Source organism: Octopus sinensis, linkage group LG24 (assembly GCF_006345805.1).
Source record: "Octopus sinensis linkage group LG24, ASM634580v1, whole genome shotgun sequence".
NCBI lineage: Eukaryota > Metazoa > Mollusca > Cephalopoda > Octopoda > Octopodidae > Octopus > Octopus sinensis.
The window spans coordinates 9,479,233-9,500,163 of NC_043020.1; the positions used below are offsets into that span (position 1 = coordinate 9,479,233).

Consider the following 20,931-nt stretch of genomic DNA (forward strand, 5'->3'; position numbering starts at 1 on the left):
TGTGAGGAAGGGAGTGTAAAGAAATCAACGTCGTAATGCGTTGTGAAGGAAACCAGCGTTCTTTTAGAACAACGACTTCATGGCTTGAAGACACCAAAACAAAAATGGCTAAGAAAGCCCGAATTTATAAGGGAAGTAACTCTCTAAAAATGCTTATATAGTTATTTCCCTTACAAACCCTGTGTTGCTTCTCCCCCTTCTTCCCTCCCTCGTGAAGCTGTGGGGAAGGGAGTGTAAGGAAATCAATGTCGTAAAGCGTTGTCAAGGAGACCAGCGTTCTTTTAGAACAACGACTTCATGGCTTGAAGACACTGAGTCAACAATTTAAAAAAAAAATTACTATCATTCTTTATTCCATTTTTAATGCATTTTTTTGCTATAACTCTCTAAAAATGCTTATATAGTTATTTCCCTTACAAACCCGAGCAACGCCGGGCGATACTGCTAGTTGATGTATAAATTAAGGGTAAAACAACTTTTTACCCTCACCCATTTATTACATTCAGTAGTGCAATTGCCATGCAATAAAAAAAACACTTGTGTATTGATAATTGGGTTTTCTACCAACAGTATATTGGATAGATATTATCCCTTGGTTGGATTCACAACCTTTCTCTTGGAATTATATATATAATCATCATTTAAGATTTCTGTGGTTAAACTACATTCTTACAAAAGTAGTGAAAAACAATTTGAAAATGAATACATATATTCAAAGAAGTATATATAACAGGTATCAAATCCCAACATTAATAAAATGTTATATACAAAACTAGCAGTATTGCCCGGCGTTGCTCGGGTTTGTAAGGGAAATAACTATAAAGTATTTTTAGAGAGTTATAGCCAAAAAGTAGCAAAAAAAATGCATCAAAAATGGTAAAAAAATTATGGTAAATTTTTTTTTAAATAGTTGACTCATCGTAGACATTTTTAGAGAGTTACTTCCCTTATATAATAGCGAAAAAAAATGCATTAAAATAGAAAAAAATGATGGTAAATTATTTTTTAAATTGTAGACTCATCGTAGACGCGCGCAATACCCAGAAGGGCTCGATATGAATCACGACTATAAGATACCCGGTTTTGGTTAAACTGCACCGCAAAATGTGGGAGTAGTTAGGAATCTAAATCGGAGTAGACAGACACACAACCTTACTTTTATATATAAAGATACGGAGGTAATGTAGCATACATGTTGATAAAGTAAATGTGATGATAATGTTTAAGAAAACAGTGTTACTCATATGTGTGACTTGACAGAAAGTGCAAACATCATCATCATAGTTTAACGTCCGTTTTCCATGCTAGCACGGGTTGGACGGTTCAACCGGGGTCTGGGGAGCCAGGGGCTGCCCCAGGCTCCAGTCTGATCTGGCAGTGTTTCTACAGCTGGATGTCCTTCCTAACGCCAACCACTCCGCAAGTGTAGTGGGTGCTTTTTACGTGCCACCTGCACAGGTGCCAGAGGGGTCTGGCATCGGCCACTTTCGGATGGTGCTTTTTATGTGCCACCGGCACAGAAGCCATTCGAGGCAGGGTTGGCATCGGTCACGTTCGGATGGTGCTTTTTATTATTTCTTCATTTACAAATCCCAGTTTATTGATGATCTTGACACACTAAAATTACCCATCAACAAGATCAAGCTTGCTTCATTTGTTTCCACCTTTCACATATCCCTTACATTCTATTTTCACACCACCACATAACATTGCACTTCACGGTCTATTTTATACTTGATGAAAGTATACTCTTGTTACTTACCTGATTTTTCTCTCACTATATTCTTATTCTGGCGGCTAGCTGGCAGAAACGTTAGCGCGCTGGGCGAAATGCTTAGCGGTATTTCGTCTGTCATTACGTTCTGAGTTCAAATTCCGCCGAGGTCAACTTTGCCTTTCATCCTTACGGGGTCGATAAATAAAGTACCAGTTTCGCACTGGGGTCGATGTAATCGACTTAATCCCTTTGTCTGTCCTTGTTTCTCCCCTCTATGTTTAGCCCCTTGTGGGCAGTAAAGAAATATATATTCTTATTCTGGTTACAATGCTTTCAGATCTCTTTCTTCCATTGCTGACGACAGGATAGTCACAGAAACTATCAACTACTTGTGTAAAACCTTCTGAACATTGCAACCAATTCATTTTACAAGTGCTTTGACTGTTAACTACTACTGTGCATTTCTTCAGTTTCTGCTGAACAAATTCAAAAACAAGGCATTGGTTGGTTCTGGGTCACAGCATAATAGGATGAAACCCAAAATATGTTTGCAAATGGAACTTCTTAATCTCACATCTAAGTCTGTATCTATGTTTGTAGAATTAGATATTGACTTGATGGGAAGCACTCCGTCGGTTACGACGATGAGGGTTCCGGTTGATCCGACCAACTCGTGAAATTAACGTGTAAGTGGCTGAGCACTCCACAGACACGTGCACCCATAACGTAGTTCTCGGGGATATTCAGCGTGACACAGAGAGTGACAAGGCCGGCCCTTTGAAATACAGGTACAACAGAAACAGGAAGTAAGAGTGAGAGAAAGTTGTGGTGAAAGAGTACAGCAGGGATCACCACCATCCCCTGCCGGAGCCTCGTGGAGCTTTTAGGTGTTTTCACTCAGTAAACACTCACAACGCCCGGTCTGGGAATCGAAACCGCGAGTCCGCTGCCCTAACCACTGGGCCATTGCGCCTCCACAGATATTGACTACTCCATACTCAAATACCAATTTCAAAACCATGATTTGTTTTCTTAAATTCATGGGTTCTAGTTTTAGTTATTAAACTTGTATTGAGACCCATCTACATCCTGAGCATATTTATTGAGGGGTTGTTGTTTGTTCCTTCATAAGGGCCGGTTTCCCAGTTTCTTGGCATATAGGTTCCCCACCTGGACGGGACGCCGGTCAGTCGCAGGTGAGCTGCAAGATGCAGGAGGAAAGAGTGAAAGAAAGTTGTGGCGAAAGAGTCAGCAGAAGTTTCGCCATTACCTTCTGCCGGAGCCGCGTGGAGCTTAGGTGTTTTCGCTCATAAACACACACATCGCCCGGTCTGAGATTGGAACCCGCGATCCCTCGACCGCAAGTCAACTGCTCTAACCACTAGGCCATGTGCCTCCACTATTGAGAGGTTGACAAGTAAGTCACTTGATGCAGTTTTGGTGATTGGTTTCATCATTTAGTAATAGTTAAGTCTATTTTTAATTTTCCCTGTCACCATGCGACAAAATATTAATCTCTCTTTTACTTGTTTCAGTCATTTGACAGCGGCCATGCTGGAGCACCGCCTTTTAATCGAGCAAATCGACCCCGGGACTTATTCTTTTGTAAGCCCAGTACCTATTCTATCCGTCTCTTTTGCCGAACCACTAAGTGACGGGGACATAAACACACCAGCATCGGTTGTCAAGCAATGCTAGGGGGACAAACACACACATGCATATATATATGTACATAAATACGACGGGCTTCTTTCAGTTTCCGTCTACCAAATCCACTCACAAGGCTTTGGTCGGCCCGAGGCTATAGTAGAAGACACTTGGCCAAGGTGCCACGCAGTGGGACTGAACCCGGAACCATGTGGCTGGTTAGCAAGCTACTTACCACACAGCCACTCCTGCGCCTATTGTTCTAATATTGGAATATCTAACAAAGCTATGGCTAGACTCGATGGTACTTGATTAACCTGAGAAGGAATTATACTGAAAAAGCAAATACAAATACTTTAATTTCTTGAAGATCTCTGTCAGCAGATATGATTTTTATCCTAAACTACAAAATTCTCAAAAACAGAGTTTTTCTTAAATTGTATTCCGTGCAGGTGGCACGTAAAATGCACCAATCCGACCGTGGCCGATGCCAGCCTCGCCTGGCACCAGTGCAGGTGGCACGTAAAAAGCACCCATTACACTCTCGGAGTGGTTGGCGTTAGGAAGGGCATCCAGCTGTAGAAACTTTGCCAGATAAGCCCGGAGCCTGGTGCAGCCTTCTGGCTTCCCAGATCCCCGGTCGAACCGTCCAACCTATGCTAGCATGGAGAACGGACGTTAAACGATGATGATGATGATAATGACATCCGAGCGTGATCGTTGCCAGAGCAGCCAACTGGCCCCATGCCAGTGGCACGTAAAAGGCACCCACTACACTCTTGGAGTGGTTGGCATTAGGAAGGGCATCCAGCTGCAGAAACTCTGCCAGATCAAGATTGGAGCCTGGTGCGGCTGTCCGGTTCGCCAGCCCTCAGTCAAAATCGTCCAACCCATGGACGATTTCTAGCATGGAAGGCAGACGTTAAACGATGATGACTATGGCTTTTTATGGCTGGCTGCCCTAACCATCACCATCAATTTCAGTGTGTACTCTATGTATTTTATTGTGGAACCAGCACAAAATTGGTTGTTATGTTGCTAGCAGCATTAGAGTGTTGATGTCTCTGTTCACTTACTACTCACTTCACATCGTGTAATCTTAGCAGATGAGTCATTGATTACAGATATCATTGTGATGTAGCTTTTTGTTAGAAGGATTACATTTGTGTTTGGTTAAAGATGAATTTTGAGAAAATGATTTACCGCAGTTATCACAGTGATATGGTTTATCTCCTGTATGAATGTATTTGTGAATAGTTAATGTGTTACTTACAGAGAATGATTTACCACAGATATTACACTGGTAAGGTTTTTCACCTGTATGAATGCGGTTGTGCTTAGTGACATCACTATTTTGAGAGAAAGATTTACCACAAATATCGCACTTGTAGGGTCTATCTCCTGTATGAGTGCGTCTGTGAATTGTTAAGTGAGCTGTTTGAGAGAATGATTTATCACACATCTCACAGTGATATGGTTTCTCACCCGTGTGAGTACGACTGTGAACAGTTAAATGACCTGTCTGAGTGAAGGATTTACCGCAGATGTTACAGCGATATGCTTTCTCTCTGGTATGAGATTTATTGTGTCTTGTTAACTGACCTTTTTGAGAGAATGATTTACCACAGATATCACAGTGGTACGGTTTTTCCCCTGTATGAATACGTTTGTGAACAGTCAATACGTATCTGTAAGTGAATGATTTATCACAGATATCACAGCGAAATACTTTTTGTGTTGCATGAACGTATCTCTTGTGTGTCGTTAACCGACTTGCTTTTGCAAACAACTTGCCGCATATGCCACACTCAAATGATTTTCCTTCTGTATGAACATATTTGTGAACAGTCAATGCACTTGCATGAGCAAACGATCTACCGCAGGTATCACAGTGATATGGTCTTTCACCTGTGTGAATACGCTTGTGACAATTTAACGCACTTCTGTAAGCAAATAATTTACCACAGATGTCACAGTGATACGGTTTCTCCCCAGTATGAACACGCCTGTGAAGATTTAGTGAACTGCGATGAATGAACGATTTACCACAGATATCGCAATGATATGGTTTCTCTTTTGTATGAATGCACCTTCTGTGCATCGTTAACTGACTCGTTTGAGAGAATGATTTACCACAAATGTCACAGTGATATGGCTTTTCTCCGGAATGAATTCTTTTGTGAACAGTTAACGCACTTGAAGAAGTGAACGATTTACCACAGATATCACAATGGTGTAGTCTTTCCCCTGTATGAATACGTTTGTGAACAGTTAATGTACATCCATAGCTAAAAGATTTACCACAGATATCACACTGATAAGGTTTCTTCCCAGTGTGAATTTGTTTGTGAATAGTTAATGTACTCCCAGAAATGAGTGATTTACCACAGATATCACACTGATACGGTTTCTTCCCAGTATGAATTTGTTTGTGAATAGTTAATGTACTCCCAGAAATGAATGATTTATCACAGATATCAAAGTGATGTGGTTTTTCTTGAGAATGAGTGTGTTTCTTGTGCAACATTAATTCACTTTCTCCAGGGAATGATTTACCACAGATCGCACAGTGAAATAGCTTGTCTCTCGAATGAATACGTTTGTGAACAGTTAATGCACTTCCATCAGAGAAAGATTTACCACAGATATCGCAGGTATATGGTTTCTCACCTGTATGCAAGCGTCTCTTGTGTGTTGTTAACTGGCTTGTTTGAGTGAATGTTTTGCCACAGATATTGCAGTGGTAAGGCTTCTCCCCTGTATGAATACGTTTGTGAATAGTCAATGTACCTCTACAACCGAACGACTTACCGCAGCTATCACAGTGATATAATTTCTCTCCTGTGTGAGTATGTTTGTGTTTAGTCAAAGTATTACCATCAACAAATACTTTACCGCAAATATCACAGTGATACGGTTTTTCTCCTGTATGAAAACGTTTGTGAACAGTTAATTTACTTTTATAAGTGAATGATTTACTACAAATATCACAGCGATATGGTTCCTCTCCGGTATGAATACGCTTATGAATTGTTATGCTGCTACCATTACTGAAAGATTTACCACAGATATTGCACTGATATGGCTTCTCTCCTGTATGAACACGTCTGTGAGAGTTTAAATGAACTTTTTGAAAGAATGACTTACCACAGGTATCACAGTGATACGACTTCTCACCTGTATGAATAATTTTGTGTTTAGTCAAATTACCTCTGTCAGAGAATGATTCGCCACAAATGTTACACTGATATGGTTTCTCTCCTGTATGAATACGTATGTGTCGTGTTAGGCCATTAGTGTGAGAGAATGATTTACCACAGATATCACAGTGATATGGCCTTTCACCTGTATGTGTACGTTTGTGACCAGTTAAGTGACCTCTTAGAGAGAATGATTTACCGCAGATATCACAGCTGTGAGGTCTCTCTCCAGTATGGAGATGCTTGTGAGTAATTAATGTACGTATTCGAGTGAATGATTTACCGCAGATATCACAGCCGTGTGGCTTCTCTCCCGTATGTAGATATCTATGTTCAGTTAAGTTAAGTTTTAGAGTGAATGATTTACCACAGATATCACAATGATATCGTTTCTTTGCTTTCTGTTTTTTGTCAATGCATTTATGAGTAGCAAGCTTACATTCCTGAGAGAATGACTTTTTACACCTATCACAATGGTACGATGATTTTCCGGTCGATTTTGGCAATTCTTCAGGGAAATTCATCCTCCTTCTATATCTTCTTTTCTCAGGACTAGATATGGATTGTTTTTCATTTGTTAATCAAAACTTTATTACTGCAATGTACTTTGATAGTTCTTGCAAATTTAAACGGAGCACAAAATCAGCTTTGAAGGTAATGAAGGGAAAAAAAATGTCCCTCTCACAAGAAATATTTCTCAGTTCTTCAGGATGACATTTTACTAAAATCTTTAAAAAGTTATAAATATTGACGATCTATCTTCGCTGATGCTATCTGGTATTCTGAAATGAGAGAGAAATAGTTTAAGATATTGAAGATAATTTAAAAAAAAAAAAAGAAATTTAACCCTTTTGTTACCATATTTATTTTGAGATGCTCTGCATTTCTTTCAATTAATTTTAAATATAACAAAGAATTTAGTAAAATAACTTAGTTATCATTAAGCTAGTGTTAGGAACATAAATTGTGACTAAAGTTTGGTGGCAGATCAGAGCCAGAGGCGGTTTCAGCCAGGTTGGTATCAAAAGGGTTAACAGTGAAATTTTTGTACAATTCTATATTGATAAATTATAATTTTTTACCACCACAACTGAACATTACTTTTTGCATGTCAACATAATTAGATTGGGTAACACTAAACATATTACAATAAACAATAGTGATTATACATTACATCTGGACTAATACCTATTTCTTTATTACCCACAAGAGGCTAAACACAGAGGGGACAAACAAGGACAGACATAGGTATTAAGTCGATTACATCGACCCCAGTGCGTAACTGGTACTTAATTTATCGACCCCGAAAGGATGAAAGGCAAAGTTGACCTCGGCGGAATTTGAACTCACAACGTAACGGCAGACGAAATACCTATTTCTTTATTACCCACAAGGGGCTAAACACAGAGGGGACAAACAAGGAAAGACATAGGTATTAAGTCGATTACATCGACCCCAATGCGTAACTGGTACTTAATTTATCGATCCCCGAAAGGATGAAAGGCAAAGTCGACCTCGGCGGAATTTGAACTCAGAACGTAACGGCAGACGAAATACTGCTAAGCATTTCACCCAGCGTGCTAACGTTTCTGCCAGCTCGCCGCCTTTCTGGACTAATACCTTCTAGTGGAAATTTACGGATTTTCCATACACACAGGAAGCAGGTAAGAAGAAATATGCAAGGCTTTTTTTTCTCTAAGTTTAAAATGTGACATTGTTTTTGTTATATTTACATTCCACACGCATAGGCGCAGGAGTGGCTGTGTGGTAAGTAGCTTGCTAACCAACCACATGGTTCCGGGTTCAGTCCCACTGCGTGGCATCTTGGGCAAGTGTCTTCTGCTATAGCCCCGGGCCGATCAATGCCTTGTGAGTGGATTTGGTAGACGGAAACTGAAAGAAGCCTGTCGTATATATGTATATATATATATATATATATATATATATATGTATGTGTGTGTGTGTTTGTGTGTCTGTGTTTGTCCCCCTAGCATTGCTTGACAACCGATGCTGGTGTGTTTACGTCCCCGTCACTTAGCGGTTCGGCAAAAGAGACCGATAGAATAAGTACTGGACTTACAAAGAATAAGTCCCAGGGTCGATTTGCTCGATTAAAGGCGGTGCTCCAGCATGGCCGCAGTCAAATGACTGAAACAAGTAAAAGAGTAAAGAGTAAGAGCATAAATACAGGACAAACACGCACGAACACACACACACAGACGTACACCAACTAGCTTACTCTTCCATTTCGACATTTCAAACAGAGAAACAAGCAGGTGACAAGACAATTGGTGCTCACGGAAACTATTGGACATTTGTTGATGTTCCTCCTACGCAAAACGAAGAATGGCCAAGCAGGCATTTTATGTAGGCTAATATTAATTTCATTTCGTTTGTAATCTTGATTTCTTAGTTGATTTCGTATTGATGTTTTCAAAAATACAGATCAGTATATTTATATATATACAGTTATCCTGTACATAAAACTCGGGACATGGAAATTGTTATTTATTTGAAGTTCAATATAATTATTATATTCTTGTAGAAAATATCTTTTGCCATTGTCGCTATGAGTTTTTGACATTTCTATAATTACTGCCTAAAGAAATATCTTCTCCCACCTTTGATTTTACATCGATATAATTACCTATTTCTTTACTACCCACAAGGGGCTAAACACAGAGGAGACAAACAAGGACAGACAAACGGATTAAGTCGATTACATCGAACCCCAGTGCGTAACTGGTACCTATTTAATCGACCCCGAAAGGATGAAAGGCAAAGTCGACCTCGGCGGGATTTGAACTCAGAACGTATTGGCAGACGAAATACCTATTTCTGTACTACCCACAAGGAGCTAAACACAGAAAGGACAAACAAGGACAGACAAAGGGATTAAGTCGATTATATCGACCCCAGTGCGTAACTGGTACTTATTTAATCGACCCCCGAAAGGATGAAAGGCAAAGTCGACCTCGGCGGGATTTGAACTCAGAACGTAGCGGCTACGCATTTCGCCCGGCGCGCTAACGCTTCTGCCAGCTCGCCTCCTTCCCTTCCATATAATTACCTGATTATCCTCCAACGCCATTCTTCTCCTCCAGACATTAAATTCCTGCATTCAAAGAAAGGCAAGAATTCCACCGAAACAAACGTTTAGTCGACTTACCCTTTTCGCATGCAGACAGCGAATCGGTGTGTTGTACGTTTTTACCAAAGTAAATATCTGTTAGAACGAGGTTTACCAATGTTTTACCAATTTTTCACTCCAGCACCATTCAAAGAGAAACCAATTTCCTTCTTCCATAAAATCCTAATTTAATACAATGAACGAGTGGAGCTGACTTTATGTCTCCAGCCGCAGTTTCGATGTCGAACGTTACAACTTCAGTGGTTACGTCCCCTTGCAGATACTTAAAAGTCACAGGAGTGAACTGGATGTTGCGAGTGGTGAAGCGATTTTTCGTAGATAAAGTATTCATATCAGACTAGCATTAGGACCCGTCGTTGCCGGATCATAGTGCTAGTGCATGTATATATATATATATATATACTCTCTTTTACTTGTTTCAGTCATTTGACTGCGGCCATGCTGGAGCACCGCCTTTAGTCGAGCAAATCGACCCCGGGACTTATTCTTTGTAAGCCCAGTACTTATTCTATCGGTCTCTTTTGCCGAACCGCTAAGTGACGGGGACGTAAACACACCAGCATCGGCTGTCAAGCAATGCTAGGGGGACAAACACAGACACACAAACACGACAGGCTTCTTTCAGTTTCCATCTACCAAATCCACTCACAAGGCATTGGTCGGCCCAGGGCTATAGCAGAAGACACTTGCCCAAGGTGCCACGCAGTGGGACTGAACCCGGAACCATGTGGTTGGTTAGCAAGCTACTTACCACACAGCCACTCCTGCACCTATATGTGTACATATTACGTGTACATCTATATATATACATCTACATATAAAATACAAAATTATATCTTGATATCGCTACTGATAACAATACTCAAAATATATCTTGCAATTTCGATTAATTGTATCTTGTCCTCCCTCTTGTATAGAAGTGTGGATACAATCCAGCCTACCTCTACTTCTGGGGGAAGATTTAAAATTTTTATCCGGGATGTCCTATATATAAAGGTAAAAATAAAATATTTCCACTTTGCATGGTTCGAGTCGAGTACTCCCTTGCACGCTCCGTTGACTCGAACCTTGCTTCTATTGTGGCGAATTTACAGCCTCTGGTTAGATATCTTTCATAGTCACACCAAGACACTTTTCAATGGTGCTTTCAATGGAGTCAAATAAAACCAAAATCACAGCTGTGGCTGGTGCCCTCTGACTGGCTCCTGTGCCAGTGGCACATAAAAGTACCATCCAAATGTGGTTGATACCAGCTCCGCCTGACTGGCTCCCATGCCAGTGGCACATAAAAAGCACCATCCGAACATGGCTGATGCCAGTACCTGCTGACTGGCTCCCATGACAGTGGTATGTAAAAACACTATCTGAACATGATCAATGCCAGGCCCGCCAGACTGGCTGCTGTGCTGGTGGCACATAAAAAGCACCCACTACACTCTTGGAGTGGTTGGTGCTAGTAAGGGCATCAAGCAGTAGAAACATTGCCAGATCAGACTGGAGCTTGGTGCAGCCAGCCACTGGATCAAACCATCCAATCCATGCCAGCATGGAAAACGAACGTTTAACGATGATGATCATCATCATCATATATTAAAGAATTTTCATTTTATCAAAAATATTCATTTAACAAACTCCGGAAACTGATAATATTCTGGAAATTGTGCCTCGTATCAAAGTTATACAGCCATTATGTAATTATCATTAATGAAAATAAAGGTGAGCGAGAATGAGAGTCTGTTGCAAACAAAAGCATAAAATGTTGCTTGCAACAAATTAAATTTTTATCCGGGACGTCCTACGTCCCATATATAAAGGTAAAAATAAAATATTTCCACTTTGCAAGGTTCAAGTCGAGTACTCCCTTGCACGCTCCGTTGACTCGAACCTTGCTTCTATTGTGGCGAATTTACCGCCTCTGGTTAGATATCTTTCATAGTCACACCAAGACACTTTTCAATGGTGCTTTCCTCCAGGTGTTCAAATCTTTTTTTTCTCTACATTATATACTTTATAGTTATTAAAGTATACAATTATTAAACATTAAAATCTACTCTGTAGTGAATGCAATGAATATTTAAATTTATGAAGAATTGGACGCAATGAATGCAATGAATATCTAAATTTGTGAGAATTTGGAGTTTAAAAAATTCAATAAACTTCAGAAATCGAAATTATAGGAAATTTCTTAGAACGTGAATTTATAAAAATATTTCCAGATGGTCAAACTTTTAATATTGGTTTCTTTTAGTAATTGTTACATACGTAATTACTAAGTAGCTTTCTCCATTATAGTATAGATGTCAGTGATGCATATTACAAACAACGCTTGATGTCATGGTAAGGGTACACAACAGGCTTCTTTCAGTTTCAGCCTACCATATCCATTCGAGGCGCAATGGCCCAGTGGTTAGGGCAGCGGACTCGCGGTCTTAGGATCGCAGTTTTGATTCCCAGACTGGGCGTTGTGAGTGTTTATTGAGCGAAAACACCTAAAGCTCTACGAGGCTCCAGCAGGGATGGTGGTGATCCCTGCTGTACTCTTTCACCACAACTTTCTCTCACTCTTACTTCTTGTTTCTGTTGTACCTTATATTTCAAAGGGCTGGCTTTGTCACTCTGTGTCACGCTGAATATCCCCGAGAACTACGTTAAGGGTACACGTGTCTGTGGAGTGCTCAGCCACTTACACGTTAATTTCACGAGCAGGCTGTTCCGTTGATTCGGATCAACTGGAACCCTCATCGTCGTAACCGACGGAGTGCTTCCATCCACCATATCCATTCACAAGGCTTTGGTTGGCTTGGAGGATACAACAGAATTCACTTGGCCAAAGTGTTGTGCGGTGTGACTGAACCTGGGACCACATGGTGGTGAAGTAAACATCTTAACCACACAACCATGCACTCCTGTGCATATATGCACACAAATACAATGGGCCTTCAACAGTTTCTGTACATGAAATTGAATCATCAGGTATCACTAAGCTCAGGATTCTTAAATCCATTATAAGGGTTAAGCTGTCTACATAGATTCACACGGAAAATGTGAAAGCAATTGTTATAGATAAAGAGAGGGATAACAGGTTAACCCTTTAGCATTTAAACCGGCCAAAAATATTCAACCTGTTTTATGTTCAAATTGGCCAGATCTGGTCTCTCACACCAACCCTACAATATTGTTTAAAAAATTAACAGCTACCTCATCAAAATGTCATAGCTACAAGATAATGGATGATTAATTCAAAACAATGTGGATGAAGACGCATTAATTTTGGCAGAATAATGCGAACACTAAAGGGTTAAAGGGAATATTTAGAAGGGATATTGATCCACCGGGAGTTGTGGTGGAGTTTGATGGTCTGCTGCCAGTGATGGAATATAGAGAATTGGAACCATATATGAACTATTAAAAAAAAGAGGAAGTAAAATTGCTTTTTAAAAAAAAAAATGATGCTAATAGGAAAAAAAAACAAACAAAAGGAATAAAAGAAATGATTATAAACTCAGTAAAAATGTTCAAATGGCACCGCATGAGAGTGGGGCTCATGCAGCCATTTCATCATTTATTATATAACATTTTTCTCACTTTTATTGTGGATTTGTATAAAGGACACACACGTAAACATTTTGCCGTTTATATATATAGAGATTAGCAAAAGAGAGAGTCTGTTATGTTGCTGGCAATATTAGAGTGTTGATGTTTCTGTTCATATACCACTCACTTCATACAGTTGATGTTTCTTAGCAGGTAAGTCCTTTGTTACAGAGAATGATTTTTCACAGGTATCACAGTGATATCATTTTCCTTTGGAATGAATCCTTTTGTGTCTTGTCAAATCACTTTTTTGCAAAAACGATTTACCACAGATTTCACAGCGATGCGGTTTTCTTCCCGTGTGAATGTATTTGTGAGTCGTTAAATTACTACTTCCAGAGAACGACTTACCGCAGATATTACACTGATATGGTTTTTCACCTGTATGCATGCGTTTGTGTTTAGTCACATCACTGTTTTGGAAAAACGATTTACCGCAAATATCACATTCATATGGTTTATCTCCTGTATGAATACGTCTGTGACTGGTTAAATGAGCTGTTTGGGAGAATGTTTTACCACAGATATCACACTCATACGGTTTGTCTCCTGTATGAATACGTTTATGACTAGTTAAATGACCTGTCTGAGAGAAAGATTTCCCACAGATATCGCAATGATATGGTTTCTCTCCAGTATGAGTGTATTTGTGTTTCGTTAAATGACATCTTTCGGAGAACGATTCACCGCAGATATTACAGTGATATGGCTTCTCACCTGTATGTACACGCATGTGCCTAGTTAGGCCATACCTTTGGGAGAAGGATTTACCACAGACACTACAATGATATGGCCTTTCTCCTGAGTGAATACGCTTGTGAGCAGTTAAAGCTCTTCCAGAGGTGAATGATTTACCGCAAGTATTACAGTGATATGGTTTCTCTCCTCTGTGGGAATGTTTGTGAGCATTTAAAGAACCTGCTCGGGAGAATGATTTACCACAGATATCACAGTGATATGATTTCTCTCCTGTATGAATGCGTTTATTGTGGATTGTCAAGTAACTACTTTGAGAGAATGATTTACCACAGGTATCACAGCGATATGGTTTTTCCCCTGTATGAATACGTTTGTGAACTGTCAATGTACCTCTATAACTGAATGATTTACCACATATATCACAGTGATACGGCTTCTCTCCTGTATGAACACGTTTGTGAACGGTCACTGCACTTCCATCTGCAAAAGACTTACCACAAATATCGCAATGATATGGTTTCTCTCCTGTATGAACATGTTTGTGCTTAGTTAACGCACTCCCATCAGTAAATGATTTACCACAGATATCACAATGATATGGTTTCTCTCCTGTATGTATGTATCTATGTTCATTTAACTTACTTCTTGCAGAGAAGGATTTACCACAGATATCACAGTGATATGGCTTTTCCCCTGTATGAATACGTTTGTGAAGAGTTAATGTACCTCCGTAAGTGAATGATTTACCACAGACATCACAATGATACGGCTTCTCACCTGAATGTATGTGTTTGTGCCTAGTTAACACACCTCCATCAGTGAAGGACTTACCACAGACATCACAATGATATGGTTTTTCACCTGTATGAATACGTCTGTGACTGGTTAAGCGTATTTTCCCGGAGCATGATTTCCCACAGATATCACACTGATACGAATTTTCTCCAGTGTGAATGCGTTTGTGATTAATTAGGGTACGAACTACAGAGAATGATTTATCACATATGTCACAGCGATATGGCTTCACACCTGAATGAATACGTCTGTGATGCATAATCAAGTAGGTTCTTTGAGAGAATGATTTGCCACAGATATCACAGTGGTAAGTTTTGCCTCCTGTATGAATACGTTTGTGAACAGTTAACGTACTGCCATCAGTGAATGATTTACCACAGACGTCACACCGATATGGTTTCTCTCCTGTATGAATACGTATATGAGCAGTTAGGGCACTTCCCTTAGTGAATGATTTACCACAGATATCACAGTGAAATGGTTTCTCTTTCGCATGAACACCCCTTTTGTGTACATTCAAGTGACTTGTTCTAGAGAAAGATTTACCACAAATATCACAGTGATACGGTTTTTCCCCAGTATGAACACGCTTATGAACAGTTAACGAACACCCGTAGGTGAATGATTTACCACAGACATCACACTGATATGGTTTCTCACCTGAGTGAATGAGTTTGTGTTTGTTTAAGGTGTTTCCATCAGCATATGATTTCCCACAGATGTCACAGTGAAACGGTTTCTCCCCAGTATGAATACGCTTGTGAGAAGTGAAATGAACTTTTTGAAAGAATGATTTCCCGCAGATATCACAGTGATACGACTTCTCACCTGTATGAATGTATTTGTGTTTAGTCAAATTACCCCTTTCAGAGAACGACTCACCACAGATATTACACTGATATGGTTTCTCTCCTGTGTGAATACGTATGTGGCTAGTTAGGCCATCACTTCGAGAGAATGATTTACCACAGATATCGCAATGATATGGTTTTTCCCCAGTATGAATGCGCCTGTGACCAGCTAAGTGGCCTCTTACAGAGAATGATTTACCACAGATATCACATTCATATGGTTTTTCTCCTGTATGAATGCGTTTATGAATAGTTAAGGTATGTATTCGCGAGAAAGATTTACCACAGGTCTCACAGTTATGTGGTTTCTCCCCTGTGTGAACACGTTTATGTTTAGTAAGGCTACTTTTTAGAGGGAATGTTTTTTGACAGATATTACAGGGGTATGACAATATTACTTCTTCCTTTGGCAATTCTTCAGAATTCATTTTTCTGAATTTTTTTTTTTTTTGCTCACAACAAATATGGTATTTCGTCTGTCTTTACATTCTGAGTTCAAATTTCACCAAGATCAACTTTGCCTTTCATCCTTTCAGGGTCGATAAATTAAGTACCAGTTCTGTACTGGGGTCGATCTAATTGACTGCACTCTCCCCAAAGATTTCGGGCCTTGTGCCTAGAGTAGAAAAAATATGGTATTTCGTCTGTCTTTACATTTTGAGTTCAAATTTCACCAAGATCAACTTCGCCTTTCATCCTTTCAGGGTCGATAAATTAAGTACCAGTTCTGTACTGGGGTCGATCTAATTGACTGCACTCTCCCCAAAAATTTCGGGCCTTGTGGCCAGAGTAGAAAAGAATATTTCCAGGGTAGCAAATGCTTTAGTAAATCTGTCCAAATTTAATTGGAATGCAAAACCATCTCATAAGCTTTTTAGAGATGAAAGAGAAATGTCTCGCTCAGAAGAAGCAACTCTCAGTAACTCAAAGATAAATTCATAGAAACAGTGTGTTGAAACTCTTCTGCATAACATCTTCCTTTAGTTGTAAATGACGATATATATTGATGATGCATCTTTCATGGCAACGTCATCTGGTATTCTGAAACGACAGAGAAATAGTTTGAGATATTGAAGATAATTAAAAAGAAGAGATTCTACAGAGAAAATTTTCCTACAATTCTATACTCTTTACTCTCTTTTACTTGTTTCAGTCATTTGACTGCGGCCATGCTGGAGCACCGCCTTTAATAGGGCAACTCGACCCCGGGAATTATTCTTTTGTAAGCCCAGTACTTATTCTATCGGTCTCTTTTGCCAAACCTATTTCTTTATTACCCACAAGGGGCTAAACATAGAGGGGACAGACATAGGTATTAAGTCGATTATATTGACCCCAGTGCTTAACTGGTACTTAATTTATCGACCCCGAAAGGATGAAAGGCAAAGTCGACCTCGGCGGAATTTGAACTCAGAACGTAACGGCAGCCGAAATAACGCTAAGCATTTCGCCCGATGTGCTAACGATTCTGCCAGCTTGCTGCCAAACCGCTAAGTAACGGGGACATAAACACATCAGCATCGGTTGTCAAGCAGTCTGGACCAGTGCCTTTGATTGTTGTTTGTTCCTTCTCAAGCCATGCCTGGCTCCTAAGGGCCGATTTCCCACCTGGACGAGACGCTGGTCCGTCGCAGGAGAGCTGCAAGAAGCAGGAGGAAAGAATGAAAGTTGTGGCGGAAGAGTCAGCAGAAGTTCACCATTACCTTCTGCCGGAGCCGCGTGGAGCTTAGGTGTTTCGCTCATAAACACACACATTATCCTCATTCCTCTTCTCACCTTGCACCCCCAGAGGCGCATTGTTGTTTTGTCCCCAAGTCAGCCCTAACTGACGAGACTAATAATCAAAGTGAAGTTGTTTTCACAGATTTTACGAATTGTATAACAGATCAAAAAGAAACAATATGGATGAATGAAGGGCGGAGGTAAAAAATACGCACACCACCTGTTTTCGGCGTTTAGGGTTAGGGTTACGCCGAAAACGGGTGGTATGCGTATTCGTTACATTCGCCGAATGATGACCGGACAAAGGGACGAAACATTATTTCTTAAAAAAAGGCAACCTAATCAATAACTGTATACATTTTTGGGAAGAAATAATGTCACTAAAATGTCTATGGTAGATAAGTCTTTACAGGAAATACATATTTAGTCACAGACAGGAGAGAAGTCGGGTACTATTTAAGAAGAGTGGTCCAGGTGCGCGAACTCGAGTACTCGCACTAGCTAGTCATGATAGGTCGATCCTTACTTTGTGTTTGTGTAAAAAAATTATTTATTTTGTGTTTTATTTACTTTGCTAGGGAGTCGTTGTAGGGATCGACTAGTCACGACTAGCTAGAGGGGATGCGCGAGTACGCGAGTGCGCGCACCGGGACCACTCTTTTTAAATAGTATGGAGAAGTATCAATCATGTATGCGGAAAATCATTTCACATGCTTTAGCAGTCTTTCTTAACTTCATCGATCGTTGAGAGTTTTAAGAAAATATATTAAATGCAGAATCTTTCTTACAACGGTCTTTCAACGGCCTTGTATTCAAGACCATTAATATGCAAACAAAACGGGTACTATTTTAAAAAGAGTGCTCCCGGTTCGCGCACTCGCACTCGCGTATCTACGCTAGCTAGTCGTGACTAGTCGATCCTTACTTTTGTGTTTTGTGTTTTATTTACTGTTTAACAAAAATTATTTACTTTGTGTAAAAAAAAAAAAAAATATTTATTTTGTGTTTTATCTACTTTGCAAGGTAAGTCGTTGTAGGATCGACTAGTCACGACTAGCTAGCTAGCTAGCGCGACTACACGAGTGCGCGCACCGGGACGGGACCACTCTTCTTAAATAGTACCAACAAAACGTGAAGCATATATCGCAATATCCATAAGATCCCATTCCCCCCTCCTTTCTTCCCTTTAAGTTTTCATACATACATTCATTTTTACATAATTACAACAGCATCCAAGTGAACCACGATTCCCCTATCTATATACATTATTACAGCATTAAACAAACGTTGTTCAACTTACTTTTTTCCGAAGAAATGATTTCATTGTTAGATTGAGGTCTACAAATGGTTTAATCACTTAATATGCGACATAGAGCTTAATTAGATATTCCTGGTTTATCACACGGAAGAAGTGAAGCTGACTGTAAGACTGTAGCCGCTGTTTCGTTATGTAATATTAAGAAGGATACGATATTTCAGATACAATATTTATGTTATTGACACATTTTTGTTAGGGTTAGAATATCAAGAGGATATTATTCAGTAGAAGAAATTCATTAAAAAATTTAATCATTTACTCAGATATAAAAACAAAGTCGCTAAGATCAAGAAAGATTAAACAATGTAAAGTAAAATTGAATTAATTACGATCTTTTCGGTTTGAACGGCAGTTTTTTAAAAATAATTTCCACGTAACTAAACACTTTTAAACTTCGTATACTGGTAGAATGTGTTTATAAAACATCTTTTTCTCTTGGCTTTATTGAGAAAATTCTATAGTTTGTAAGATATTTGTTTTTGGTTTTTTTTCTTCAATTTCTGCAATTTCAACCAATCAATGACGTCTATTGAGGTGAAAACATTCTGTGCCGTATGAATATGTCCCTCGTTTAAGAAACAGATTGGGTTTATTTACATTTCTGAAGAAAAAAAAAGGCGCAGGAGTGGCTGTGTGGTAAGTAGTTTGTCTATCAACCACATGGTTCCGGGTTCAGTCCCACTGCGTGGCACCTTGGGCAAGTGTCTTCTACCATAGCCTCGGGCTGACCAAAGCCTTGTGAGTGGATTTGGTAGACGGAAACTGAAAGAAGCCCGTCGTATATATGTATATGTATATATATATATGCGTGTGTGTGTTTGTGTGTCTGTGTTTGTCCCCTAGCATTGCTTGACAACCGATGCTGGTGTGTTTATGTCCCCGTTACTTAGCGGTTCGGCAAAAAGAGACCGATAGAATAAGTACTGGGCTTACAAAGAATAAGTCCCGGGGTCGAGTTCCTCGATTAAAGGTGGTGCTCCAGCATGGCCGCAGTCAAATGACTGAAACTAGTAAAAGAGTAAAAAGAGTAAATACCCTTCCCCCCACCCCTAACTAACCCTAACCCTAAAATTACTTGTAAATCTGTCCTAATTTAATTGGAGTACAAAAATCATTTTGTACTACACAATGAAGAAAAATATTCCATTTCGGAGAAATAACTTTCAGCAACTCCAAAGAAATTTATAGAAAGAGTTTTAGCAGTCTCTGCTATTGTGTTTTTAACATAGCAAATCCATGAGAGAGGTTATCTCAGGACAAATACTGCAGTAATTGGCCTATCAAACTGTAGGATACACAGATACTACATAATGATATTGTTTTTCACTTAGAGAATAAGGTAATTAACCCTTTAGCATTCAGATTATTGACAAAATCATTTACAGAGCAGGAGTGGCTGTGTGGTAAGTAGCTTGCTAACCAACCACATGGTTCCGGGTTCAGTCCCACTGCGTGGCATCTTGGGCAAGTGTCTTCTACTATAGCCCTGGGACGACCAATGCCTTGTGAGTGGATTTGGTAGACGGAAACTGAAAGAAGCCTGTCGTATATATGTATATATATATATATGTGTGTGTGTTTGTGTGTCTGTGTTTGTCCCCCTAGCATTGCTTGACAACCGATGCTGGTGTGTTTACGTCCCCGTCACTTAGCGGTTCGGCAAAAAAGACCGCTAGAATAAGTACTGGGCTTACAAAGAATAAGTCCTGGGGTCGATTTGCTCGACTAAAGGCGGTGCTCCAGCATGGCTGCAGTCAAATGACTGAAACAAGTAAAAGAGTAAAGAGCGGCTAACTGGCTTCCGTGCCACTGGCACGTAAAAGGGCACCGTTCGAGTGTGATCGTTACCAATGTCGCCTTACTGGCATCTGTGCTGGTGGCATGTGTAAAAGGATTCGAGCGAGGTCTTTGCCAGTTCCGCCTGACTGATCCCCGTGCCAGTGGCACGTAAAAAGCACCCACTACACTCTCGGAGTGGTTGACATTAGGAAGGGCATCCAGTTGTAGAAACTCTGCCAGGTCAAGATTGGAGCCTGGTGCAGCCATCTGGTTCGCCAGTCCTCAGTCAAATCATCCAACCCATGATAGCAATTTAAAAAAGACTCCGCCGGTTACGACGACGAGGGTCCCAGCTGATACGATCAACGGAACAGCTTGCTCGTGAAATTAACGTGCAAATGGCTGAGCATTCCACAGACACGTGTACCCTTAACGTAGTTCTCGGGGATAATCAGCGT

The 20,931-nt window shown here is 40.0% G+C and overlaps 2 protein-coding genes and 1 long non-coding RNA gene across 3 annotated transcripts; all 3 read right to left on the reverse strand.

Moving 5' to 3' along the window:
• Positions 1 to 3,692: 3,692 nt before the first annotated feature.
• On the reverse strand, positions 3,693 to 10,032 carry LOC115224069 (zinc finger protein 429-like). The gene is made up of 5 exons (XM_036513080.1): positions 9,734 to 10,032; positions 6,451 to 7,346; positions 5,624 to 5,982; positions 5,049 to 5,272; positions 3,693 to 3,767 (listed from the first exon to the last, which is right to left on the reverse strand). Exons 2-5 carry the CDS (start codon positions 7,086 to 7,088, stop codon positions 3,693 to 3,695), a joined length of 1,296 nt encoding a protein of 431 aa, XP_036368973.1. The 5' UTR covers positions 7,089 to 7,346; positions 9,734 to 10,032.
• On the reverse strand, positions 7,303 to 16,082 carry LOC118767819 (zinc finger protein 525-like). The gene is made up of 6 exons (XM_036513082.1): positions 15,938 to 16,082; positions 14,987 to 15,124; positions 13,997 to 14,227; positions 13,745 to 13,807; positions 9,734 to 9,790; positions 7,303 to 7,346 (listed from the first exon to the last, which is right to left on the reverse strand). The coding sequence occupies exons 1-6, from the start codon at positions 16,080 to 16,082 to the stop codon at positions 7,303 to 7,305; spliced, it is 678 nt and encodes a 225-aa protein (XP_036368975.1).
• Positions 16,083 to 16,531: 449 nt separating this feature from the next.
• On the reverse strand, positions 16,532 to 18,757 carry LOC118767736. Its single transcript, XR_005003647.1, has 2 exons — positions 18,677 to 18,757; positions 16,532 to 16,695 (listed from the first exon to the last, which is right to left on the reverse strand). It is a non-coding gene; the product is annotated as an uncharacterized LOC118767736 (long non-coding RNA).
• Between the last annotated feature and the right edge of the window lie 2,174 nt (positions 18,758 to 20,931).